This window comes from Nanorana parkeri, unplaced genomic scaffold (assembly GCF_000935625.1).
Source record: "Nanorana parkeri isolate BGI_ZX_2015 unplaced genomic scaffold, ASM93562v1 scaffold76, whole genome shotgun sequence".
NCBI classification, from domain to species: Eukaryota; Metazoa; Chordata; class Amphibia; order Anura; family Dicroglossidae; genus Nanorana; species Nanorana parkeri.
Window position 1 is genome coordinate 2064633 of NW_017306344.1, and position 27768 is coordinate 2092400.

Here is a 27768-nt window from a genome sequence, read left to right on the forward strand (position 1 = left end):
GGGGGGGGGGGGGTGATTTCCTCCTCTTAGAAAGCTGTCCCGAAAGAGGTGTCCCCAATGGACAATTTCACCTTACCTCTTCTTCTGGGAACAACTTTTAGATTTCCCAGGCATAAACGATGCCAGGGGAAGGCAACCTAAGCATTCCAGCTGTTGTGGAACTGCAAGTCCCATGAGGCATTGCAAGTCTCTCATAGCCACAGGCATGACTCCCAGAGGCATGATGGGATTTGTAATTTCAACATAGCTGGTGTGCCAAATTATCTTACCCCTGTACTTTGCTGTCATCTGTCTGATCATAGTACATTTTCCTAACCCCATATTCAGGATGTAACATGAAACATGGTCACATCCTCAGCCCCACACCCCCAACACCCCCAACACCCTCTACTCTTGCAGGATTCTGTAAATATTTGAAATTGTTCTGGCTGTGTGCGACTCCACCCACACAGTCACTTCATCCATTCACAGATCCTTTGACAGGATCTGTGAATGGACAGGCTACAAGTCCCATCTGTCACCACAGCAGAGGGATTCTTATTTTTAAATGGAGTACAAGTGCAGTGACATCACTGCTCATGTAGTCCATTGACACTACCTCCCATCCCTGTAAATGTACCTTAGTATGGGCCTTGGGCTGGAGGAAGAGTGTGCAGGAGCCTGAGCATTGCAACTGAGCACAGTGGCAATGTTTTGCAGACTACAATTAAAAAACAAAATCAATAAATGCATGTTTTCTTTTTTTAATGTGTATGCATTTATTCATTATTTGCAAAGGGTGGACTTTGCCTTTAAACAACACAGAAATGAGAGAGAGAGAGAGAGAGAGAGAGAGAGAGAGAGAGAAGTTTAGGTAAACAAAAATAAACAATAAACGGGGCATGCCTTTTATATGCATCACTGTGTGTTTACTTATGTGTATATTTTGGATGCACTGTTGGATTTTGTTACCCCATTCTAAAAAGGTTTCTTTGTTTTTCTATGTAATGCCTACCCTTTAAAATATATTTGAAGTGATACTAAAATCAAAAAGTTTTTAAACTAGTTCCAGATTTAATGCTGATTACATCACTTAGAATGGATGCTGTTCCTTGATGTTTTAGTTTTGTGCAGAATCAGCTGATCCCCTAAACACTGGTCCTGATATCCTCTTTTAGGGTGTCTCTTTCCCTTGCAGGATCCTATGGAGCCACCCGTGTGTGTGGTAGTAAGCTGTGTGTGTCTCCACACAGGCACAGCAAGGCAACCTACTCCCGTTCTCCCCTCCCCTTTTCCTCCTCCCTTCTCTGTCCTCACTTCTCTAAGTTAGTAGATGGGCAGCTGTTGGAAACTGAATTGTCCTTTAAGATCTTGTATTGCATGGGAAATTCAGGGAAGCTGAATTGAGAGAGTCGGAGCTGTTTGGAAACATGATGACTGTAAGTGCTTGGGTAAAAATGTAAAGAAATACTTTGCTGGACAATGTATATTTGTTTGATCTAAATTCAATAGTGAAACCTTCCCTAAAATAATGCTTTTTTTTTTTAAACTATAGATGTAAAAATGATTGCATCAGTGACCTAATTTTGAAGTGTGATTTCTTGTAGCGTTAACGTTGCTGGATTATACTCTCCGCTCTCGCTGCCTCTTTGTCCTAAATGTGCCGCAGTAAAGTGTAACTGTAGCGTTCTCATAATTAGGTTTACTTCAAGTGATGACACTGATTGTAAACATTCTTGTGAGGCTGCTGGTGTTTGTGGAAAGTACTCAGCAGTTTCCTGCAAACAAAGATGTGATGTAACAGCAGAAATTAAGCAAGCAATAACATGTTTATGATGAGGCTTTGAGAAGATAAAATGGCTCATTAGAGATTCAGTACCATGGATAGAAGCCACACAGAAGACGAGAAAGACAGAAGCTTCACTGAACAGTAGATGAGCACTCATTTGACTGTACAATATAAAATACTTTCTTTTATTCTGTAGAAGAGATGTTGTCCACACTGCAAATACATAGTAATGGAAAAAATATTCTAGAATACATAGGCATAGCTATAAAATTTTAACAAGGCTTTCAGAGATGCCATGCTTTATTCAGGAATGGATTCCACTTATGTAGGGCACTTTGATTGTGCTGCGCCGTATGACAACAAATCTTTGTAGACACATAGTTTCATATACCCAGGTAACGTAAATAAGCATATTGTATATGGTTACATTTTAACTTCCTAATATTTTTTTCCATGAAAAAAAAAAAAAAAACAATCTGCAAAATGACTGTTTCTTCCCTTTACATTTAAAGTCAACATATTTTTAACCTATTTCAAATGATGAAACAAATAATTTGCAAAGGATTCTGCTGCTCCTTGATGTTTAAAAGGTTTAAGGCTGTGACACAGCGCACGCGAAGCCGCGCAGAGCGAAGGAAAGCTATCCGGCACGGAGCTTTGCGTGCAGTGTGTGAGCTGGGTGCAGTCAGATGAATGACTGCACCTTCAACCAATCAGCTCATGCTTAACAACCGGCCAGACGTCGCATCCCATCGCGCCGATTGGCTGGAGTTGAAAGTGTTCATCTCGGCACGCTCAGCTCCGCGAGCTCTCGCCAGCTGAGGTGCCCAGGAGAAAATTACATGGCACACTGCTCGCAAAGGCAGCGCGCCACCGCTCCACGCTCCTTCGCCTGCAGTGTCTCACGGCCTTAAAGGAGAACTATGAGGTGAGTGCTTTTCACTCACCTCATAGTTGTAGCCGACCTGTGACAATGAGACTGTCACAGGTCGGCTCAGTAGATCGGGAAGTGAGCGAACATATACCGGCATTCTATCACTTCTTGATCCTGTCACAGCTCTCTGCCGTGACAGGGGAGGGGCTGGATTCCCCCCTCCCCGTTCCGATCCGCCAGCGCTGACTGGCGGAACGGACGGGGGAGGGGCCGGGTACAGCTGGCTCTGCCTCTAGATAGGCAGAGCCAGCTGTCACTCACGCAGCTGGGCGGATCCAGACATAATTGTCGGGTTCCGCTTCAGCTGCGGCGTCTCAGTATACCGCAAGCAGTAGCTAGTTTGTGTCCTCCCGTTACCCTAAGGAGAACTATGGGGAAACGCCTTAATAGTTCTCCTTTAAGTTTCCTGCAGAATTAGCTGGTCCCCTGAGCACTGGCCATGATATCCTGTTTTAGGGTGGCTCCTTTCCCTTGCAGGGCCTTATGGAGCCACCTTTATGGTAAAAAGCATGCATTTCCTGCATGTGACATCACTGCCCTAGTAAGGAAATACTTAAATTCTTTACAAGCATATCACATAAATAAAGGTTGCTGATGACACAAGGGGCAGGAATTCTTGCACCGTAAGCCCAAGGGGACTTAATGTAGAACTAAACCCACAACTTTTTTTTTTTAGCTTTGCATAGAATAAAGAAGGGGGATTGTAACCCCTGTTTTCTTTGCCATTTTTGTCCAACTGGTTCAATTTTTCTTGACCTGCTGTCTGATAGCTGCAAAAGAAAGTGAAAGGAAATCGCTCCAAAGTGAGGACAAGAGTCGTGGTCAGCAGAGTCCCCATTGGAAGATGTCCCATCTATTTCTGTTCTGATGAAAACCCAAAAGTTGGGATTTTCTTTCACTTTCAGTGATTACATTCACAAGGAGAAATAGAGAGTGTGAAACTCCCTAATGGGGACACTGACGGCAATAAAAAAAACCTAACAGGTGTTCTAATCCCTCTCCACTCCATCCAAAAGGAGAAAAAAAGTTTTTTTGCTTCGGCTGTAAAAGCGGGATTCCCATTACATCTCACTGGAAGAACTGAGGTCATCCAAAGGGTGGTTATTGCTTCCTGTTTGGGGGCCTGCTACCATTCTTCGCTATAGTGAACTGGAATGTGGTTCTTTGGACCGCTTTTTACATGTTCACTGTTACACCAAGCAAAGTGACAATTAAATTAATTAGATAATTATCAGTGAAACAAATATGGGAGTCTTCCATTTTTTTGCTGCTATGCAGCTTTTCTTTTGTTTTGTGATTTTGGCAACCCAGGTTTGTTTTTAAGAAAGTGTTTAGTACAAATATTGGAGTGTTTAGTATAAATATTAAAGTAGAACTTCAGGCAAACAGCTAAATACAGAGATATAAAAAAAAACATATATCTGAACCTGCCACAGGATTGCAATTGTGGCTAGCCATTCTTGTGACACACGCCTCTGCCAGTTAGGAATATCACGCTGATTCATGGTTTGGCACTGCTGATCCTGAGTCACCTGCCTACTAACTGGTCAGAGGTGACGATGCTGATTTATTGTTCACTCACAGGATGATAAATTGCTTAAGCAATGATTTCTTGCAAATTCTTGCTTAAACTCATGTTCTATGGGCTGCATTTACCAGCTGAGATTAAACATTATCTATGGGTTTTTGGTAGGTTTTGCAGATGTAAGCATGTTTTAAAAGTAGCTTGTGGTTTGAGCAATGGGTGCTGTGAAGATCTACAAAAGCAGACCCATGCAAATCTGCAGTGCAATTTCCAGAATCATTAAACGCTGGTGCTTTAATCATAACTAGATCAAATAAAGGCAGAGTAGTTATTACACACAGTACTATAGTGCTTAAAGGAGAAGGCTTCTGGCAGGACAGGGTGGCTTCCTCAGCAGATCCCACAGTAGTCACATGGTGTTCAGACATATTACAGGAGTTCGGTTGGTCTATATACCTCCGTAGCGGGAATTATCTACGTACAGTTTATATTACAGGAGCTGTTCAGAGACTCATGCTACATGTGTGGTTAGAGCAGCGTTTGTCAACCTTTTATGATTCACGGCACCCTTTAAAAGAATGCAAAATCTCAAGGCACCCCAGTCTAAGATGTCATAGAGTTTAAGGGAGACCTTGCACAAAAACACACAAAAAAAGAGTTTCCCACTTCACTTTGAAGTGCCCTCTTCAAATCATAGCACCCTGGTTGAGAACGGCTGGGTTAGAGACAAGAGACATCAGAGATCACTGCTATTAGTGCCCCCTTTTAAATCAGTGCCCCAACATTTGTGTCCCCTTTCATATTCCCCTTTGAAGGATCCATTATAAAAGATAAGAAAAAAATGAAAAGCAGTGTAATCAATATTTGTCTAGTTCTAGTTCTGGCAGTGCAGGCACCATGGTAGAGTGATGCTGTTTTGGCACTGTTGGTAGTAAAGGGAGCACTTCCTTGACCTCCTCTTTGGTATAGGGAGGTGCTATCAGGCTTTCCTTATGTTACAGGTCACCTCAAGAACACAGGTTCTCATACTGTCCCTGGTCCTAGGCACCACTAACCAGTAACATAGCAATGGTCACAGCAGCCTGCAGAACCCCCAGCGTAGAAGAACTAAACTGTAAAGCTTTGCATGGTCACTAGTCACACATCACCAACCCCCCCCCACCCCTTACCAGGAGCATTTACATTCCAACCCCCCCCCCCCCCTTACATGGAGTATTTACATTGTCTTAGCAGTATAGATTTATTGCCCTCTGTACTTCTACAGACTAAAGGGAGCCCTGTATGGGGAATGAAGTAAAAAATCCCGGAGTTTCACCTCAGCTAAAACCTGATAGGAAAGCTGATATTATTATGGTTATTATTATTGCTGCTACAGCTGTAAATTTTATCCAGAGCACTGGTCCCTAGTAGTGTACTAACTATGCTGACAGCTCTCCTGCTGCCTGTCCTTGATTTATGCATACTGAATGTTGAAGGAGAACTATGGGGTTAGGGCTTTTCCCCATAGTTCTCCTTAGGGTAATGGGAGGACACAAACTAGGGTCCTCACGTCACCCTAAGGTCAGTATACCGCGAGCTACAACTCGCGGTATACTGAGACGCAGCAGCTGAAGCGGAGAGGCAGAGTCGGCTGTACCCGCTCCCTCCCCCGTCCGTTCCGCCAGTCAGCGCTGGAGGATCGTAGAGGCTGGAATCCAGTCCCTCCCCTGTCACGGCAGAGAGCCGTGACAGGATTGAGAAGTGAGCGAACGCCGTTATGTGTTCGCTCACTTCCCGATCTACTGAGCCGACCTGTGACAATTTCATTGTCACAGGTCGGCTAGAACTATGAGGATGAGTGAAAAGCACTCACCTCATAGTTCTCCTTTAAGATCAATAGCATGTATTGTCACAGTTGACATTGCAAACTGCTACAGAGAGAATTAGCCAGGTGAACCCATTCAAGTTTGCTATGGTGCCTCATAAGCTGGCAGGGAAAAAACTGACTACTGGCTGCTGGGGCCCCTTAGATGGCACAATTAATATCAAATGGTTACATGCAGCAATTGGAATGTAGATTGGGCATCAAGATGGAGGATGTCAACTTTCCCACGTATTTTGAGTCACCATTTACCTGTTCAATAAAAAGTGCATATTGAGGGTCTCTGGGGACAGAAACACAGGTGACTTTTTGAATTAGGGCAAACACTTTGTTCCAAAAGTTGCGAATTCTGAAGCAAAACCACCAAATGTGAAATGTCATGCCCTGATATCCACACCCATGAAAGCAGAGGGGAAACAATAATCATATCTTTGAAAGCTTGTGAGCTCCGCATGTGCCAAGGTTCCACTGGGAAGGTGACCACCAGATCATTTTCAAAGCTGTCATATATGGTAGCTTATTAGACGGTTCTATCAGCAGGAGTAAATCGTGCAGATTCCTCCCTTTTGACCCATGTATCTCTCCGTGGAAAAGGTTTTTGGATTGGTGCACGCCCTCCATGGGAGTGCCCAATTATCCATGCCCTTTTTTAACAAAAGCTTGCATATTGTCTTTGAAAAAGGGCAGAACAAATAGCAAGTTTCTGCTTCCATAGACTTTAGTTGAATTTGGGCACTATGATTGGGGTATGGGGATCTTGTCAAAAGTTCAATGAGCGTCCAGCAAGCTGATCTTTGCTTAGTTTACTCCTTAGTCTCTCACACTCTCTTTTTTCACATCATAATGTTATTTTTATCATTCATCACAATCAAAGGCAATGCATTTGATAATTTCCAGCGCTTACTATTGGTAACTAATTCTGACCTCTCCTGATTCAAGGTTATTTGCACTCTCAAATACACGTTAGCAGGCATTAAACATGATCAGCTCCAGGATGTCAGTGAGCAATGGTTAGAGTTAGGGAGTACATCTTTACATTATAAGAACAGAGTTTTAAGATCCAGGCAACGGTTTTACGCAGCAGTATAGGCTTTCCTGAACAGTTCCTCCCTCTGACATATTGATAAATAGGGATCAATACAGCAAAGGAAATATCTCACTCAGATTATTGTATGTCAGATAAACCAATGAGATTCAAATTTGCACTAGAAAATTATAAATTGAGAATGAAATAAATACATATACAATATATGAAGGTTTAGTGTCTCAACTATTCTATCTAACAATATATTGGAACAATATTTCTTTAGTACTGTTCCCTCTCATCCCTATTTCCAGCGTTGGTTCACTACATGCATGCATGTGTATATTTAACCGATAACTTGAAAAAGCCTACAATTTTTATAAAAGAATATTGTCCAAATTCACCAAATTGCTTCTACAATTGCTATGGCCATTGCTAGTTTGTGGATAAAATGATAGATTGCTTTATACATATAACTATCACATGCAAATATGATAACTCATGCAGTAATTATACATAATTATGCATGTATGCATTAATCAAGCCAGCATTCTGTCATTGTTTTTACAGTGAATTAAGTCCCAGCTTTGCTAATATTCTGTTTTGTTAGCTCTGTATGCTAAAATATTTACATATCTAAAATAGCAAACCCACATGAACTGGGAGATTCCACTGTTATAAAATAGACAATACATAGATTTTATGTTTTAGGATTAACAAGGAAGAGCTGTGTATAAAATGAGCAGATTAAATTGAGTGTTTGTCTTTGATGGCTGCATTTTGCTTTCCCCTCTTTGTTAAACTCTATTACCTTTACTGCGGGAGCAGTTTTATGTTAGAGTCAGATACAGAGAAGGTGCAGGACAGTTGTTGCTATGGTAACAGGAGGCATCAAACAGATGTGAATGTGATGAAAGGAACTAACGAGGACTATCTCCTGGTGACCTGGATCATCAAGGGGTTGCCAAGGAACCCGCAGAGACCTAGGGGCTTCTGTTGGGTGAGATTAGTGTACAGTTAGAGTTTAATACAGTTAGAGTTTATGCCATATTTTATTTTGTCAGGGTATTTTAGTATACCATTTTTATTGTACAATGTTATTATGTGTAAGTCTATGTGTTGATTCACAGTATATGAGAGAGAAGTAGACAGAGGGGGAGTGTTTAAATCACATTTGCTTTCATTTTGCTTTGATCAAGTATTATGGAGTAATAATAAATGTGTGAATGCTATGTGATTCCTCAACAAAGTCCTGTGAAACCTTGATAATGATAATTTAGCTGTCTAATAAATGGCGAACTCTGCCTGCTGAAGGAAGGTATTGGGGCACTCTGATGAGGACAACTAATGTATGGGGGCACTCTGATGGGGACAATGTAAGGGGGATCTTTGATGAATCTGAGTCATAGCACAAACATGAGATGCAGACCTCTGTTGGAATTTTTTTTATTGATCGTAACTCCTTCAATTTAATTTAATACCCATGTTCTAGTGGAACTGGACAGTCCAAATTAGCAATTGTACCAGAAAGTCACATGTGGATCCATATGGAATGAAATTTGTGCCTTCATCAATGTACAGTAGGTGGCATTGACGAAAAGGATATCCAACATCTATGTGTGAATGTTGCCATCTTTTCCAATCTAAATAGATATTTATATTGTTATTAAAGCTTATTTATATTAGTCAAAATCAGCCTCCCCAACTATGTGCAGACTGTTGTGATACTGATCAGCAGAGATTGTGGGGTAGATTTAGTAAAAGCAAACAGGCTGTTTACTTTGCAGGGGGATTTTCCACTTAGCTTAGTGAATGTGGGGAAAATTCACTTTGCAGAGAATACCCAATCATGTGCAAGGAAAATAAAAGCAAGAATATTTTTGCTTGCACACGATTTGATGATTGATGTCAGCAGAGCTTCGCCCTATTCACTAAGCTGATGGAAACTTTCCTTGCAAAGTGCAAGTTCCCATGAAAAGTGAACAGCCTATTTGCCTTTAGTAAATTAACCCAATGGAGTACATGGAAAAGAAAAATCGCAGCAGGTGGAGAAGAGGGAGATGCTGCTGATTTTTGAGGCTAGGGGATGAGTGGGTACAAAGAAGCACGGTGGTAGAATTAAAATGAAGGGAGAAGAGGCACTGAGTGTTGAACTAAAGAACCACACTAGAGCGGGAGAGTGAGTAGTATGGAGGAGAGGGGAGAAGGGGCCATAGTGGAAAAGAGTGCAATACTGAGGACAACAGAGGGGGAGAAAAGGGGCCGTACAAGACAAAGGAGTGGAGAGAATAGAAGAGTGGATCACTGAGTTGAAGGGCAGAGAGCTAAGTGGTGCATGTTCCCTGAAGATGTAGAACTAAAGCGTGCAAGAATCCTCTACTAACACTGACCAAGCGCCTTTCTCCCTCTATATTAAAATGACGAATAGCTTTTTGGAATATTGTTACAATTAAAGTCTGCTGAATTTCAGAGGGACAAGCATTTACTGTTGGTATAAGGGTGGTTTGCTTTTGTATATGAGGGGAGATGGTCATCTATGACTTTTCATCCTAGGGAACTCCTTTCTCAAAAACCAACCAAAAACAAAAGGCTATTTATTCTGGTGAATTGAGTGGTGAGATCTTTCCACTGGCAATCCCAACTACACGTATCCAACCTTAGAGTTGTAGTCTTCTTTTTGCAGCAAAATGAGTCTACGTCATCTCCCTGCAATTTCCATAGCACAACGTTAATGAAAAATCTAATAGGAACATTGTGTTGTGATTTCTCATTGTAATGGCTATAGCAGCGGGGGAGTTGTGACCTTAGGGATCCCTTCACCAGAGTCCCTGAGAGCTATATATAAAGATGATAGGTGATTCATGCTGCCAGCATGAAACTGACTGATCCTTTAAATAGAACTAATACAAATTATATCCTGGAACATGTTAATAACATAAACACTTATTATGGATCCAAAAAGATGTTGGTGACAGAAGCGGTAAATATGGATTCACACTACTGCAGCAGCACTTGGGTTAATAGAGGTTTCATAAACATACTGTGCTGTCTTTATTAAGACTTCTCCATGTCAGACACTTGGAACAATATTACTAAACATCTTGCTTCTGATGGGCTAGTTTAGCATCACTTGTGCACCACTGTCCCCATCTGTAGGAAGATATAATTACCTTTACTGGATGTAATCTAGAGAGCAGTGTCTCCATGGAGACAGAATTTCCGAGCTCGTATTGGCTGTCAGGCCAAGTGAAGATGCACCGAAGGCTTCAGAAGCTTGTTATATAAATAGAATGTTTATTTTTAACACACAATTTGTCTGTTTTACATGAATTCTGAGAAAGGATTGTTTTTTAGAGCATGCAGTAGTCACAGTTTCACATTTTATTCTTCTATACCCCTGATAAGTGGGCTTTGTGATGTCTCCATATCATTTCTTTAATGATTTAAGGTGAATTTCAATTAGATAAAAAGAAACGGGTGAATAATTTATCATACGCTTCAGGTTAGCAGGAGTTTTCTCATTCTCTTTCTCGTTCTGCTGGGAGGCTGGGCTAAGCATGCAATCAGTATGACAGAGCGGTCAGATGATGAAAAGGTTCAACTTGAGATTGCATGTTTCTTCAGTCAGCTCTGTAGGATGCCTAAAGTGAAACTGCACTCTGTCCATGCAGATCAAAGCTACAGGTTTACTTTAATAGTAGTACTGCACATACTGTATGTATTTTCCTTTCAATCCTGCTTTGTACAGTACATTGCTGGGAGTGAGGAAAAGAACCCCTGTGTAAACTCCAAGTGGCAACCTGGATCTTCCAAGGGTTGCCATTTGGAAGGTCCAGGTTGAAAGGAACTGTCTTCCCACCCCTATGTGACAATGCAGGGGGCATGAACTGCTAATTGCCAAGCATCTACACTGTTATATGGAAGGAAGGGAGTAAGTCACATGCTCCCTATACCCTGAAATACCACCTTCTGACAGCAAAAGTGTTCAGGGAGGCTAAGGGTAGGTGTAAAGTGCAGAAAAGTAGAAGTGCACTCAACTGCTGCACCCTCCAAGTGATTTTCATTGTGTCCAAAGGCTGTGCCATTTTTATGGGAAAAGCTCTATCCCACACATTTATTTTGACCAGTGATGCAGCCCATCATTGTCTTAGGCCAGTAGGAATGTGTGTGAGGTAGGAGAGACAGGCAGGAGAGACTGTGATATTGCTTTGTTTTACAAACTTTTTAATAAGGTTTTAAAGGTGGGAACAGCGATAAGAAAAACAGAAACATAATAATTAAAAAAAGAAACAGAATCCAAGGCACAATTGGGAATAAACAAATAAAGAAATCATGACAGGATATAAGTTGGGGAGTGAAAAGATCCAGGCTAACGTCACAGTAAGAAGATTAACACAATGCTCAAATCAACTATTTATCTTCACATCATGGGTGCGGAGACTGAGAGGGTGACCACCCAGTCTCAGACCCATCTGATTGCATTAGATCAGTGAGCCAGAGAGAAGGCAGCTTCCCAGTGTAGTTGAAATGGGTAAGTAACAAACAGTGCAGAACACTGCACATTATGGAATGTGAAAAGTGCTTCAGAAAACAAAGAGAGGAATAAAAAAAAGATAAGGGAATAAGATGGAAAAGATCGAAAGCACAGAAAAAGAAAAGGAAAGGAACAAAGAGAAAAAGGAAAAGAAGAAAAAGAAAAAGACAGAATAAAAAGAATAAAAGGGGGAAAAAGCAGAGGGAGTCATAACGCTGGGAGAAGGGAAAGGGTCCTTGGATGCAGGTGCACCAATCCTTCGTGTAATAAAGCATGCTCAAATCCTGTACCCTGGAGGTATTCCACCCACCGAGACCAAACTTTGATGGGATTGCAAAAAATCCTGCATGCACTATTTTTTGCACTTGCACCGCACTGGAATACAGGGCATTGCTGTACCGTGTGTTCCGGTGCACACTGCAGGCGGGAGGTGTGCCTGTGGAGCCAATGAAATGAATGCCACAGAATGCGAGGAGGGTTTGATTAAGCAGTCCAGTGTGTTAATGTCACGGATATGTAAGATAAACGTACTGGATGGTGTGAACGGGCCCTTAGATATTTTTTGTAAGTATCATTTAGAATGGCAGTAACTTTCTTATTGTTCATAGTACCTGTAATTCTTTGTTTGACCTCACTATACCTTAGGACAGGCTGCCTCCAAGCCTTAGCAATAGTTTCCCTAGTAGCCAAAAAAATGATGGGCCAATGCACCCTCAGATTTTGTAAAATTGTTAATCTTCTTATATAGTAGGGCCTCCCATGGATTACGTGACAGTGTACAATATAGACCTACTAAGGTTATATATATATATATATATACAGTATACTCGTACTCGCCCAAATGCTCCGATACCTTTCCCGATACTGGAACTTCTGGTCAGAAGGAGATTTCCTCTGACCGGAAGTTCCTACCATTGCATGAGCACAATATGTGAATTTTCATTTCAGCAGTTATTATTTTATATGAGCTTTTTGACACTTGGGTCCAAATAAGGGACCAATCAGAATAGTCGACTCATGCCCAGGTCTTGCTCCCATTAAGTTATATATGCCTGTTTAACAAAATTATTAGGAGTATTTAAATCACTGTACAAAGAAGAGCTCAAGCCTGAGGAAAGGGGATCCTGTAAGCATCTGCGTGCAAAAGTGGTGATCGTCAGTGGCATAGAGGTCTTACCTCTTTTAAGGCAATGTAAGAAATGTCACAATTGCAAATAACAAAATAATTTAGAATCCGGAAGTTTCCAGACTCTCTGAAGTTGGGAGAAGGATTTAACCTCTCCAATCATGAAAAAATTGTAAGCATGCTAAAGTGCCTGTGTTGGCCACTTCCTAAGTGCAGATACTTCCTTATAAGCCGAAAGGGAGAATTTAATATCCCAGTTAAATGCAAATGAGTTGACATCAAATCTCCAGAAAACTTAAGCGCATCCCACCCCCCCAAAGAGAAAACGCAATGTTGGGTCTTGCATTTGGGGATGAAGGTGCAGGGGAAGCCAAATCAGATTGTAGACAGGTGTAGGGGGAACCTCTACCACTTGTCCAAATAAACCCACATAGGGATTTCCTGTGTAGCACGCAGTAAAGTCAAAGGTGATATCTGTGCCGCCCTGTAGTAGTATTGTAAATTAGGTACACCCAGTCCACTTGAGATCCAAGAGCTATATAAAACAGGGCAGCTACCCTAGGTCTTTCCGATCCCCCAAAAGTTGAAATGTTTCTGTTGCTCTCTACATAGAATGTGGGGTGAGATTGCAACTGGAAATGTGTGCAGATACTACAAGAGCTTTGGAAGATGGCCAAACCAGGAGATGGGCAGATGTCTCCAGTTATTTAGTAAATGGGAGAGGTCTCTAAAGAGAACTGGGTAGTTAGCTCCATACCGTGAAGCATAGGAATGAGTCAGGAATACCCCCACATAGGGGAGTTGGAGACCCATTGAAATTTATAGTTATCCTGGAGGGCATTAAGAGTCCTGCGAACCAAAGAAACATTCAGAGACTTAGATTTAATATTCACAAAGCTGTCAAAGGCTAAAATCAGCCTTACATCGGCTGGCTTTGGTCAGCCTGCAGGTCCCGGACAATCAAAACACATGGGCGGAGGCAGCCATGACATCACAGCTGGCCCCGCCCAGCTGTTGTCATGTAATGACAGCCCAGTGTTCACGAGGATGCTGGCCTGTCATTGAAGGACAACAACTGGGCGGAGCCAGCCATAAGATTACATCTGGCTCCGCCCAGATGTTGTCTTTTGCAGGGAGAAAGATTGGCTTCGGCTGACCTTTCTACCTGCTTCGGCTGTCACCACGAAGCATATGCATTCGGCTTAGCTGCCTTCGGCTGCTGTACAGGCTATTGTGAATAGCCTGTACAGCAGCCCTTCGCTTCAACTGAACCGAAGGGCTCGGCGGCTGAAGCGAGCCGAAGGATCAGCCGAAGCTACAGCTAGATCCTTCGACTCAATAGTGAATAACCCTCTTAGTTTCATTCACCTGTAAGCCTGAGATAACTACAAATTCTTTCAGACAAGCAAATACATTAGGTAAAGACGTATGAAGTCAAGAAAGGTGAAGCAAGATATCATCAGCAAAGAGCGTATGTTTATGATGAATACCTGCATCCTCAACACCTTATATGGGTTCAGATCCTACTGCTATAGCAAGGGGCTCTAGGACAAGGATGAAGAGTAAAGGGGAAAGTGGACAGGCCTGCCTAGTGCCCCATTGGATAAGGAAGGGGGATGAAGAGAACCTGCTATAACATACATTCACCTTGGGACCCGAATATAGGGCTTCCACCTGATGTAGGAAATTAACCCAAAATCCCCATTTTCAGAGATAAAAAAATAAATATTGCCAAGAAAGGGTGTCAAATGCCTCTTACACATCTAAGAATAAGAACATATTTTTCAGAGAGTGGGTTTGTGCAGGATGGATTAGCTGAATGACACGGCGACACATCTACATTGAGTAAAGAGATTATTTGAAAACAGGACCAGGGGTTCGTGTCTGTATTAGGTTTTGGTGTCACAATATTGGCAGCTAGCATATTAGAGGGTAGGTATTGGCTGGACCAAAGAAAATTAAAAAAACAGTGGCTAAACGCCAGGCCAGGGGGTCAAAAAATTGTTTGTAAAATAATGCAGAGTATTCATTTGGCCCTGGTTTCTTGCCAGATTTAAAAGATTTAATAGCTAATATTTCCTGGGGCGTATGGAAATAATGTATAAAAAATAAAACCCTTACAAATTTACGGGCTTTATTCACAATAGGTGTGTACTTTTAAAAGGCAAGAAAACTTTCACTGCTTCGTCCAGTTCAAGCTCCACCACCCAAATTTATGCCAGGTGTTGGCCGGGAAACGTCCATGCATGTACTTTATTTAAATTCAGCAGCCAGCATAGTATAGTCCCTGCGTAGTAGCTACCCACCTCTGACACATTTCATCCTTATGGGGCCCAGTTGTATGTATTGGTGAAACATGTCAGAAGTGGGTGGCTACAGGCACGGTGGAACTTAGCAGTGTGCAGCAATTTTTGGACAGCGTGTACTGTTATTGTTATAATCCATGCGGAACAGTAACTATTCTTAGCGTTTCTTTGAATATACATGTGCTGTATGCTGTGGTAAATGCTATTATTTGCTCTTCGCAGATGGTACAAAGAAACTGCGCAGTAATATTCGACGCAGCACAGAAACGGGTATTGCTGTGGAAATGAGGAACCGGGTGACAAGGCAAGGGAGTCGGGAATCTACAGATGGCAGCACTAACAGCAACAGTTCTGATGGCACGTAAGTGGCATTTTTCATTCTTTACCTTCTCACCACTGAGACTGATTAAGGGGTGGTTCACACGATCTGCGTTTGCAATTTGCTTTGCTTTCAGTTGGCTCCATTCACACCAGTTCAATCTTGTAGTGTACGCTGAGAAAAAGTATGGCATGCTGTACTTTTTTTCAGTGCAGGGTAATGGGACACAGTCCATTAGACATGTAAATTTTGTTTAGTTCCAAAACTAAATTTACATGTCTAGCCTTGCCTAGCACAGTCCCAACGCAAAGACAGAGCTATTTGCCTTGCTTTCAGTTGGCTGCATTCACACCAGTACAATCTGGTGGTGTGTGAGAAAAAATATGGCATGCAGTACTTTTTCCAGCGTAGGGTAGTGGGACACAATCCACTAGACATGTACATGTTGTTTAGTTCTGAATTAATATTTGTATGAACTGCATTAAATTCATTCACATTCGGATGATTTGAGGATCTACAGACGAGTGATACACAAATAAGATACATTATTGTTAATAATTCAGGTACCTGAATACATGTTAAGATTTAACTACTGAGTTTAATGTCACTTTAAGCTACCTGGCTTTGGAATGAGGTGTGATCCAATACCTGTTTCAGATCGGTGACTCACTTGGTAAAACTAATGATGAGGATGGCACTTACCATGAAGCAACCAATCAGATTCAAACAGCATTGGTAAATGACGAGCAAAATACAAAATTTAGAAATTGACTGAATCACTCTATTTTTTTAAATAAATGATCCACAATATATTTACAACAGTACATATTGAGCCCCCTGCCCCTATACTCCTAATACTTTGTACTTTTACCCTTTACAGATTTATATTTCCCACAACCCGATTAGGAGCAGAGAGTCACTTTAGTCACTTTTTGGATGGTCTTGGACCTGCGCAGATTGTGGGGAGACAAACCCTTGCTACCCCACCCATGGGTGAGTAGAAATCCAAATTTCATGTTGAATGTATTTTATAGGTTGTACATTTTATGCAAGAAAAAGACTTTTGACATGAATTGGTCATAATTAACCCAGGGCTGGATAAATAACTGCAGCCAGGTAGCCAATGCTCCTTACAAAATACAGCTGGCACCCAAGTTCTGAGGTTTTTTCTAGTTGTTGTCAATGGCTCTGGCTTTTAAAAAATCCTGCTAGCTCCTGGATTGGACAGACTGGCTTCTGGATTCTATATTAACTTGTACACCCCTGAATTAACAGTTAGGTCTCATCATGGATGAAGTGAAATGTAAAATGTATATTTTGAAGACAAATACTGGAACAGCCATATTAACCAGTTATATTAGGGAACAGTACTTACCAGCATCTGATACACAGTTCTTCTGCACTGAAATTATCCATAGCCATGAGGAAATAATCCTTTGGTGACATATGTCTTATGTGCTTATGTCTTTGGGTCCTCTCCAGTGCCACCAGTAAATCTTTGTGAGGGAGAACCAAATGGTTCTCCCTCACAAAGGAGCATGGTGCATGTAGAATTGAGCATACTACAGGAATCTGGAGAGGGCAGAAAGACTGCATCTACAAATCCAAACCACTGCCTAATGTCAATGGACAGCCCTAGGCTGCATTCATACTTCTGCGTTTCTTCTGCTTTTTACATGTGGTATCACTTATCTCTATGACATGCCTGTCTCTGTTTGAATACCTGAACATTGACTCTAGCTAGTTGGCTGCAGCCAGTATTTGGGCGACAATTTCCCACCTGGCTTCTTCGACAAAGATTTTTGTTGAGCCAGGTGGTGGCGGCCGGGCTGATTCAGCAGGACTTGACTGAAATTCGAGCAGTGTATGGCCAGTTATATTGGTGATTTTGTGTCCACCTTTTCCTCGGTGACACCTTTCTCAGCCTACTTACTTACTGTGTATTAAAAGACCAGTGGAACTAAGATGAGACAAAGCTTGTAGGTATCAAAAATTATATTACCCATACCTATTACACTGCCTTGTGTCATAAGTTGTAACCACAAAAGTTGTACGCTTCTAAACAAGGCACAGAATCTCAAAGTCCCGTTACATCTCCTCCTGGGGTTTTTTCATTTTAGAAGACCCCCAATCTAGACAAGCAAAGACATTGCTTGCAGCCAGAATCTATGACCAGTGCATTATTGTTCTGTAGAGAGACTGTGGCATTGCCATGCTTTATTGTATTTTAATGCCTTGTGCCCTGACACCAGAATCTTTTAAAAGCAGCAATCATCCAGGAAAACCTTCTGAACAATTCATTCTTCCCCAGAAGTTGATCAACTTGGGGATGTCTACTCATGCCAGGGTGGACCGACACCTGTTCCCTAATCTGATTGGTTTTAGGAGAATTTGGTAATGGTTATTTAAGTTCTGTCACGCTTTTTCCCCATTCAGTCATTTGTATTCGGCAATATTTGCTTCTGACCACATTGATAAATGTGCCCCTGAATGGAAATGCCACAATTAAACAAAGGCTGTATGTGAGAAATATGCCATGTTATCCCAGCTTTACAGTCTGTATCAGACTTCCATAAATGTAATTTACAGTGCAGTATTGCCCCCTACTGTCCATGCTTAAGAATGCATGGAAAACCCTTTTCCTGTTATGCATGGAACTTTACCTATATCTTTAAAATAAAAAACAGAGGCATCTTTATAAATGTTTAGTAATGGCAATCTACAAGCAGATGCATATAGATAATTGTAGGCTTTTTTCTTTCATAGCTTATTTTTCTTTTCCTCCCCATTCTTCTCACAGTGGCCATTTTTACTAAGGGGGAGATGAATCCATCTCCCTTTACTTCCTGGAAGTCTGGCACATGTGACTAGGACATGTGACCATGCACATAATCTCAGAGGGAAAAATGCCTTTTCCTGAGATCTGGCGAGATTTTGCAGTTTACAGATGAGATTTCAAAGCAATGCACTTTGAAATAACCTTCCCAGGATGCATCTCTTAGGCATGGGCTGCATCACTAATGCCTTAAAGGACCAGGAAGTGAAAAAACTGTAATTGTAAGTAAAAGAAAAATATGCTTGTTTAACTAATGTATGTAAGATGATTAAATATCAGCATGCAGAACTGCACCCAGATGTGATTTTTCATGAAAGGGGGTGAAGGTTCACTTTAAACTGACAGAAACAGAACATATGTTTACACATACAAATAAGTAACAATACTACAGTAACAGTATCTAATCAGCCATGCCAGTGAACACAGCCTGTAATGATTATTATTACTCACTATTTACTTACCAGTGGTGGTTTGCAAGTAATTAGGGTGGAACTTGACACCTGCAATTAAAGTTTGCAAACAGGCAGGTTTCTTTATTGTAGCAGAGACATACTGAGAGGAATGTATCAAAACTGGAGCAGACAAAATCTGGAGCAGCTGTGCATAGCAACCAATAAGCTTCTCTCTTTCATTTTCAAATTTTAACTGAACAAACTGAAGAGAGAAGCTGATATGTTGCCATGCACAGCTGCTCCACATTTTGACTGCTCCAATTTTGATAAATTCCCCTCACTATGTTTCTTCTGAAGTAAAAAGAGTCTTACCTGCCAGTGAACAATGTACACTGGGTTGTGAACACCGAGATTAATGAACTCTCTTGCATGCATAAGAGTTATGTCATCCTGGTGTGGCCAATCAAAATGGCTAAAATCCCACACTAAGAAGAAGATCGGGCAAATATATCAGAGGCTAGCGAGGGAGCTTGCAGATGTTGCACTGCTGGTGCGGAGGTAAGTATAGTCCCGATAGTACCGCTTTAAATAATTTACCAAATATTTTACCTTGGCACTTGGTTAGTATGAGTTGCAAAAATACAAAAAAATATCTGTTTCATCTGTATTATGTATTTTAACAGGGGCCTGTATACTATGTATGAATAACAAAAAACACAAACCCCTGTAGTTTAGGAGAGAATTAATTATAATATGTGTCCAAATGTATATGGGAACCCTTCCAAATCACTGTCAGGTGTTTCCAGTAAAGGATACTGTTAATGTTAAGCATACAAAGACAGTTTTTAACTTCCCACTGTGTAGCAATGTTATGTAGAAGGCCGTTCTCTGTTACTGTATCACTGTGCCCCTATGCACAATGCCAGGTCCATGCAGCCCTGACATCAACTACTACTCAACACCTTTGGGATGAACTGGAAGGCTGATCGCAAGCCAGGTCTTGCCATCCAACATCGGTACCCTAACCTCTCAAATGTTCCTTTGGCTGAAATCAGTAGCCTAACCTCTCAAATGTTCCTTTGGCTGAAATCAGTACCCTAACCTCTCAAATGTTCCTTTGGCTGAACTCACAATGCTCTTTGGCTGAAATCCTTTTTTATTTTTATAATGTCCTTAAAAGGCTGCGTCCAGATCTCACCAGGCTGCATACAGATCTCACCTGAGCTAAATAGAAATCTCACCAGAGCTAAATACAGATCTCAACAGGCTGCGTTCAGAATCTGTACGCAGCCTGGTGAGATCTGTACGCTGCCCAGGTGACATATGTAGTCCAGATCCCACCAGGCTGCGTCCAGATCTCACCAGGCTGCGTCCAGATCTCACCAGGCTGCGTCCAGATCTCACCAGGGCTGCATACAGATCTCACCTGAGCTAAATAGAGATCTTACCAGAGCTAAATACAGATCTCACCAGGCTGCGTTTAGAATCTAGACGCAGCCTGGTGACATCTGGACGCACCCTGGTGACATATGTAGTCCAGATTCTGCCAGGCTGCGTCGAGATGTCACCAGGCTGCGTCCAAATGTCACCAGAGCTAAATACAAATCCCACCCGGCTGCGTTCAGATCCCACCAGGCTGCGTCCAGATCCCACCAGGCTGCGTCCAGATGTCACCAGGCTGCGTCCAGATGTCACCAGGGCTGCGTCCAGATGTCACCAGGCTGCATTCAGATCTCACCAGGCTGCGTCCACATCTCAATTGGCTGCGTCCACATCTAACCAGTCTGCGTCCAGATGTCTCCAGGGCTGCCTATTAGGTCTCTCCACAGGCTCTGACAGGTGCTGTGCTGCACACCCAGCGTCCCCAACCCCCTCCAACCTCTCCTAGAGCGCTTCTTCCTTGCCTTAGCTCGATTTCTACCGGCGCGTGGTGAGCCGAGCGGAGCGGGTGCTGGTCACATGCCCGCTCCGAGGCTGTATTTTACTGTTTGGGGCTGCCTCAAGCAGTGCCTTCGTCGGGGAGGTGGAGGAGGAGACGTGGGACCTGGCAGGCAGTGTCAAAGACAGCTACTGCCAGGTCCCGGGAAGGCCGCTTCAGGACTCCACAACCGCGGGACCTGAGGCGGCCGATACGATTTAAAAATTTAAAGGGCCAGTATCAGCATCAGGGCAACAAGAACTTGTGAAAATGCCCTGTATCGGCCCCGATACCGATACTGGTATCGGGACATCCCTAAGTGGTATAACTACTCATTTTTTGAAAGCACTTCTTCAGTGCTCTAGATATCCTATGCAAATCATGGACCTTTCAACCCTAAATACTATACTGTAAGTACCTTTAGGCCCCTAAAATATCACCTATCTCTAACACTTACGCATCCTGTCCACCCCCTAACATTATCACTTAACCAACCAGTAAACTTACAAGCCCATGCAAAGAACCACTTATATTCAGTCTTACTGAGCTCTACTGCTGCTCCACTCATAACTTGTTACCGTGTTAAATGAACCCCTGATCCTATGCCTAACTAAAACCATCAAAACAACGGTACGACCTGGACTATTATGCTGATACTTACCATACTGGGCCATAACTTAGGAACAACATCCATACTTAGGCAAATTCCCACAACACACCAATGTAACAGTGCTCATGCCTGACAATAGGTCATTCAGGCACGGAACACTGCATTATGGGATGTAGAGAGTCATGCTAACTCTCAGTATGGCCTGGAAGATGAAATTGCAGTGGTGCACAGACAAGATTTGCAGTAACAATGGAAGCATGCTTTTGCACCTTTTGGAATATACTATGTATAATCACTTTCAGTTTGTACCAGTTGTTTCTAAGTACAATTTTCTTTTTTACGCTGCCTCACTGCTTACTAAAAACCTACACAGTGACAAGGCAACTGGTACAAAGACTATAAAAATAATAAGAATAGAACAGATACTGTACTGTGTGTGTCAATGAGTCTCATATGTGTGATTGCCCTGTAATGCCAGAAACATAGAAAGCACTAGCAGTTGACTTTCCAATATGTCTCTCATTAAGCCAATATTACTGCATGGAGCACATTCTAGTCATGTGGATCCTACAAATTCCACATAAAGTACAGTTTTTGCGAGTAGCAATATGGGATCATAAAACAGAGATTAAAATTGCCCTGCAGTTTGTGAGTTAAACTGCTCACTGTCATTATTAAACTAGTACAAAAGGTGTCCGATCCATTCGAAACATTTCATGTCTGATATTTCCCCAAGCCTAGATGCTGTGTCTCTAGGGAGTAATTTCTGGTAAGACAATCTTCCTGCAGCAAATTGCCCCTCTCCTGTGGGATCTACTGCCATCTCTAATTACCTTGCTAGTATTTTACAGTCAAAACTCTAGCCCAGAGGAATGAGATCATTCCCGTCCAGAAAGTTCTGCACTGTTCCTATTCACGCTAAGTATTATTATTTCATTCTGCCTGGCATTGTATTCCAGCAGAGTTGTAGCTACAGACTCTTTTACTGTGGACCCAGAAATAATAATAGCATGGGCTGTTCAAGAGCATTACAAGACACAGCGGATATTAGCCATTTTGAAACCATTTTCTGGTGAATTAGTCCTTACAATTGAATTCCAGGCAAAACTCAGAACCTTTAGGATCATAATTATATGCCCCATATATACAGTATGTCTTAACCTGCTATTTTAACTACAAGCATACTCTAGGTGGTTAATTCAGCACCCTGCTCCCTCTGAAATCATGGTAATGGAACTTTCCTACTTGATAGGGACTGTAGGGAAAAATATGTGGCTGCTTAATATTTGCTTACCTAAACTGGCCATATATGGAGCAAATTTCGACCGGTTCATCAATTTGCTCTGTGAGTGGCCCTGTTGGCACCCTACCTCACGACATTGTTCGATCTGAAAATGGAAAGGACCAGACGGAAGTCACCTTCCATCCAAACCTGATTGGACACTGAAGGAGTAGCACCTTTCTAATAAGATCACCCCATGTGTGGGCCTCATCTGGGCAGGACACCAACCTTAAACAAGAAGGAAGACCTGTAGTCCTAAAGGTCACTTCAATATGTTGTGTCTGATGACATCCCCCCCATCATGACTGGGTATGAAAAAGAACAGGAAGTGTGAAAACGTCTAGATTATGGATAACCAGGTTGTTGTACCACACAAAAAACAAGCAAAAAACGAATTCTCGTCTACACCTATCCATGTAATTTACAGTTTTGGAAGCTAACTCTGATCTTTGGTCTAAGACAGCTTGTGACTGAAATGAGATAATCAGTGCACACTGTGACAGTAATTGTTGAAGCAGCACTGTGACCAAGTGAGCAGTTCCTCTCAGAAAATTGTGATTAATGTAATATGTTTAGGTGGGGGTTGTCTCTGATGAGCCAACCCCTTCTGACTGGTTCAGGTAAAGGGTTAGCTTGTACGGGAGACAACTGGAGGCTGTACAAGACACAATCCTAAAGGTCAAAAGTAATAATGGTGCATACTTTTAATGGACGTATTTACATTGAACAAATTGTTGGAGTTTTGGACAAAAACTGGCTCACAAAAATGGATTTGCGTATCTCCGTTGCTCATGTTCATAGTATTACATTGATAATATCCACCCAATAGATGCTTTCACATTTGCAGAAAGATAAACTACAAGCTCAGCAGTAAGTGGAGTTTAACAAATGCTGACTAAAATGTGTGATATTCAAATTGTCTCTTTTTGCTGAGCAAAATGAGACTTCTATTTTCATTCCACTGAATATCTAATGAGACGCATTACAATGACAATTACTATCACATACATGCCCTAATTTATATAGTGTGCACTGTTTAGTGGTTGCGCCTCACCCACCTATTTATTATGACCTTATTAACAGGTCAAAAATGCTGGTATATGGCTTGTAAACTTTGTTGCCAACCCGACGTACATGCCTTGGGCATGCGGCCCCCTGCATGGGTGATGACATCACAGTGCTTAAGTCACACCCAATGCGTTTTGTCTCTAATAGACTTCATCAGCAATTGTAAAACCCTGTGACCCCCAGATGGTTGTAATTGGTTTGTTAACCCTTACAGCCCCCGCAGTTAGTGGATGTCTATTCACCTGTTCGATTAACTTCTTATGCGCCACTACCTACTTTTATCTAAATAGAGATCCTCTTTGGATACTATAAGAAGTGCTATTCAGGTAAAAACAGGTAGTGGTCATTTCTGATACCTGAGCAATTAAAGAATTGGATTGAATGGTTGATCAGAAAAATCAATGTGTATGGCCAGAATTAGGTTGAAAACACTGTAAAACGCAGTGCAACCTTATGGAGTCATTTCTGACCCTTCATTTTTTTAGTCTGCTCCTATTCAGGGGATTAGGGGAGGCTCAGGTATTTATGCTAGCAGAATTGGAATTTAATATTTTTTTTAATGTGTGCATGGCTGAATTACATATTTAGAGGCTCTCCACTGCTCTGACAGTCATAAACATGTGGAAGAATCAAGTAGGTCCACTGTTTCTTCTTATCATATCATAGCTACAGTTAGAGATCTAAACACAAACTGTTCGGTCAGAAGTCCAAGGCAGGTAGTCAAATGCTCTGGCAAGGTATGGGGAGTCAATGTAGAAAAGATAGCATTGACTGTAATATTCTTCTTGTTCTTCTCATAGGTCATAAAGGGATTTTTTACATTTTATACTTCTATAGCATTTTTGATATAAAGTAATACTGGTATATTTGTGTTCCAGGAGACGTAAACGTTGGTATGATGGACAGGAACGGTCAACTTGAGGTGGATGTGATCCAGGCCAGGGGCCTTACTCCAAAACCTGGCTCCAAATCAATTCCAGGTAAATGGCATTGTGCAGCTAAAAGGCCTCTCATTACAGGCTTTTTAGAAAACAACACAGAATTGTTCTAAATTTCTAAATATATTTACAACTAGTGTTAATCTTAGGACAGAGATGACTTGTGGATAGAGTGCATAGAGCTTTCACCCTCAGGTAAAGCTTGGACTGGGTGTGATCAGTTGGTACAGGAGTTGTTAGATGTATGAAATAGAAAGAGTGCATGGAGCACAACATTTAATTTGGAGTACTTAAAGTGGGCCTAGACTCAGGCAACCATATGTTTCAAACAGTGTGAGACACGCCATTTTTGAATGGTACAGTGATGACAGTAAGCACTATACTCCTCTTATTTGGCCAGGGCCACTTTTTCATTCATTGCAGAGCGTCTGTGTGGAAGACTCTACCTCTTCCGGACCCCTCCCCATAATGACATTGTACACTAGTAATTAGAAGGAGGAGTGGGGTTGTACACCTATCAAACCTCTCATCTGCTCCTGCAAGGCTATGAGACCAGAGGTTCTCTAGGCACTGTCACTGTAGCTTCTAATTTGGAATTATATATTATAAAATGTTTATTTACTAATTATTTTGTCACATTAAACTGCGCTAATAAATGCCCATTAGACAGCCAAACCTTACATTTTACAGGTCCACTTTAATGTAAAATACTAGAAATGATATACGGAATTTATATTTTTTTTGTCCGACTGATATACTGTACATTTCTTTATTTTTAAAACCTGTGTAGGTATATAGTATCCTCTTATATAACACAGTTAGTTACATTGAAAATAACAAGCAAATCTCACAGAAATGTGTTGTGTTCTCTTGATAGAGTTTCATTAAAAGGTCTGAAAATATTGCCGGCCTAAGGGATAGATAAGACTCACATTATAATAATAACCTTCCTACTCTTCCTTTTTATATCTTAAAATATTTCTCATAATTTATTTTTGACATGTGCAGCCCCATATATTAAGGTCTACCTGATAGAGGGTGGAGCATGCCTGTCAAAGAAGAAGACAAGGACAGCAAAGAAAACTTGGGATCCAGTATATCAGCAGGTTCTTTTGTTTGAGGAAGGACCACAGGGGAAGGTGTTACAGGTGAGGTCTACCTCTCATTCAGAAAAACAGCATACCAAATCACAAAATCATATCTTGAATCAAGTAAAAAACATGTAAGGCTATTTCTATTAATGTTTGTTTATTTGGAATTCAGTTTGCATATGTTAAGAGGTATACACAAACCCACAGGCTCCATAACAAACTGTATGGACTTCAATACACACAGTAGAGAAGAACAGCAGAAACAGACACTGAATAGTCTAACTTCTGCCTGCAAAGGAACAGAAGCAATATTCTTCTGAATGCACATATAATAGGTCAAATGAAAATATAGATCACAAGCAGGCAACACAAAAACATATTTTTCATTACAAATTGACCAGTGCTCCTTCTAAGTCACAGTAGGAAATAAGAGTAGATCTTGCATGAGTCAAGTCTACATGCCCCACACTGTGGAGATATTTATGCTAGTGATATACAATATACACCATGTTACATATACTAGGATACTAAGCAATGAATGAATACATTTCACACATTGATGCATCAAAAAGAACCATCTCTGTGCTTTCCACAGGTCATTGTTTGGGGAGACTATGGAAGAATGGACCACAAATGCTTCATGGGGATGGCGCAGATCCTACTTGAAGAGCTTGATTTAAGTTCCTGTGTCACTGGGTGGTACAAACTCTTTCCTACTTCTTCGCTAGCAGACTCTAGCATTGCTCCCCTGACCCGCCGACTGTCCCAGTCGTCACTGGAAAGCTCCACTAGTCCATCCTGCACCTAACCTAGGAGGAACACATCTTTTGTTCAATCCTTTCCTCCCTTTTTGCAGCCTAAACAGTCAACTTCCTCTTTTTTACAACCAGATACACATCACGACTGCATTGCAAAATCAGCAGGTCAGTCCAGGGCTCTGGAAAAGGAGGGAGTTAGCTGCGGCCAAGGCCCCTTTGCAACAATAAGTCAAAAGCTGCCAATTAAATGATACCGCAAAAAAAAGAAACACTTTAGAGACTGTTATAATATTTAATACTGAACAGAATCCAGATGAACCAAACAAGGATACTCCAAATAGAATATGATCAACAAAGCAGCCCATGTTATCTGGGGAACACGGAGAGGGCTGTAGAGTCAAAGAATCAGCTGCCTTGGCAACCTTTACTCTCCTTGAGTAAATGTATAGCTAATGCAATTCTCCAACATTTCAAAATGCAATGTATGATCATTCTGTTAAAAGAGAACAAATACAAAAGAAGCACAGTGAACAGCACATTGATGCCAAATTACAGTATCCGGAATTAGATCAATCCCTTCCACTGAGGACATCTCAACAGCTCCTCACCTTTTTCTTTCAGTCTTTTCATCTAAACCAATTTTCTGTCCCTCTCCTACCCTCCTCAGGCAAGTCGAGAGCTACATTTTACCAAGGTGGCGACTGTGATATCATGTATATTTCATAGACAGCTGCATACAATCACAAGTATGAATGCATTTACATATATCTATATAGCAGAATGATATTTTTTCAGGTATCAGAATATTTTTTTTTTACATTTTTTGGCTTTATTTAAAATGGAATGTAGCATTTCAACGTGCAATTTTATTTTGAACAAAAAGAAATGCAGACAAGATATTTGATGCTTCTCTTCTACACTTTCTTTTTGTGGCACAGATAAGCAATCTTGTTTAAATATACACATATAACTGCATGTCGCTTTTGTGTGATTAAATAATGCATCTATCTCACACTAGTTTTTTTTTTTTTAAGTGCATTAAAGAATTTGTGCTGTGTTAAACGTTTTACCCCATTTCATGTTTAGAAGGCCTGCTACATGCTTTATCTGCATGATGATGATATTCCTAGCAAGCAAAGTCTAATGTACCAAGGAATCCGGCAGCCCAGGGCTGGCAAAAACTGCTTGCCCCAGGGAAGGATGCAGCAGGCCCATGGTTTCATCTTTATAAATGGCATGGAAATTGTGTTTATCCTTCAAGTGCACAGCTAAAGCACCTACTACAACTCAGATACAAAGTTCTACTATTGACTATGGACAATGCCCAGTAATTAAAGAAGAAATGCCGGAGCCAAGTCAGGATACAGCTTGGAGCTTAAACTCCAGGAGCGCACATGTAGCATGCGACCCGATGTAGCAATTGACCCATTTTCTTTAAGGATGTCTACAACAACAACTCAGGGCTGCAAACTGTTTGG

At 41.4% G+C, this 27768-nt stretch overlaps 1 protein-coding gene across 1 annotated transcript in view; it reads left to right on the forward strand.

The window, feature by feature from the left end:
* Window positions 1-27488, forward strand: part of RIMS3 (regulating synaptic membrane exocytosis 3) — a 63888-nt gene extending 36400 nt beyond the window's left edge. The window contains exons 3-7 of the mRNA XM_018576756.1: window positions 15301-15439; window positions 16278-16390; window positions 24382-24483; window positions 25450-25589; window positions 26128-27488. Coding sequence (XP_018432258.1) covers window positions 15301-15439; window positions 16278-16390; window positions 24382-24483; window positions 25450-25589; window positions 26128-26340 — 707 coding nt within the window. The 3' untranslated portion in view covers window positions 26341-27488. The remainder of the gene's footprint in view (window positions 1-15300; window positions 15440-16277; window positions 16391-24381; window positions 24484-25449; window positions 25590-26127) is intronic.
* Window positions 27489-27768: the final 280 nt, after the last annotated feature.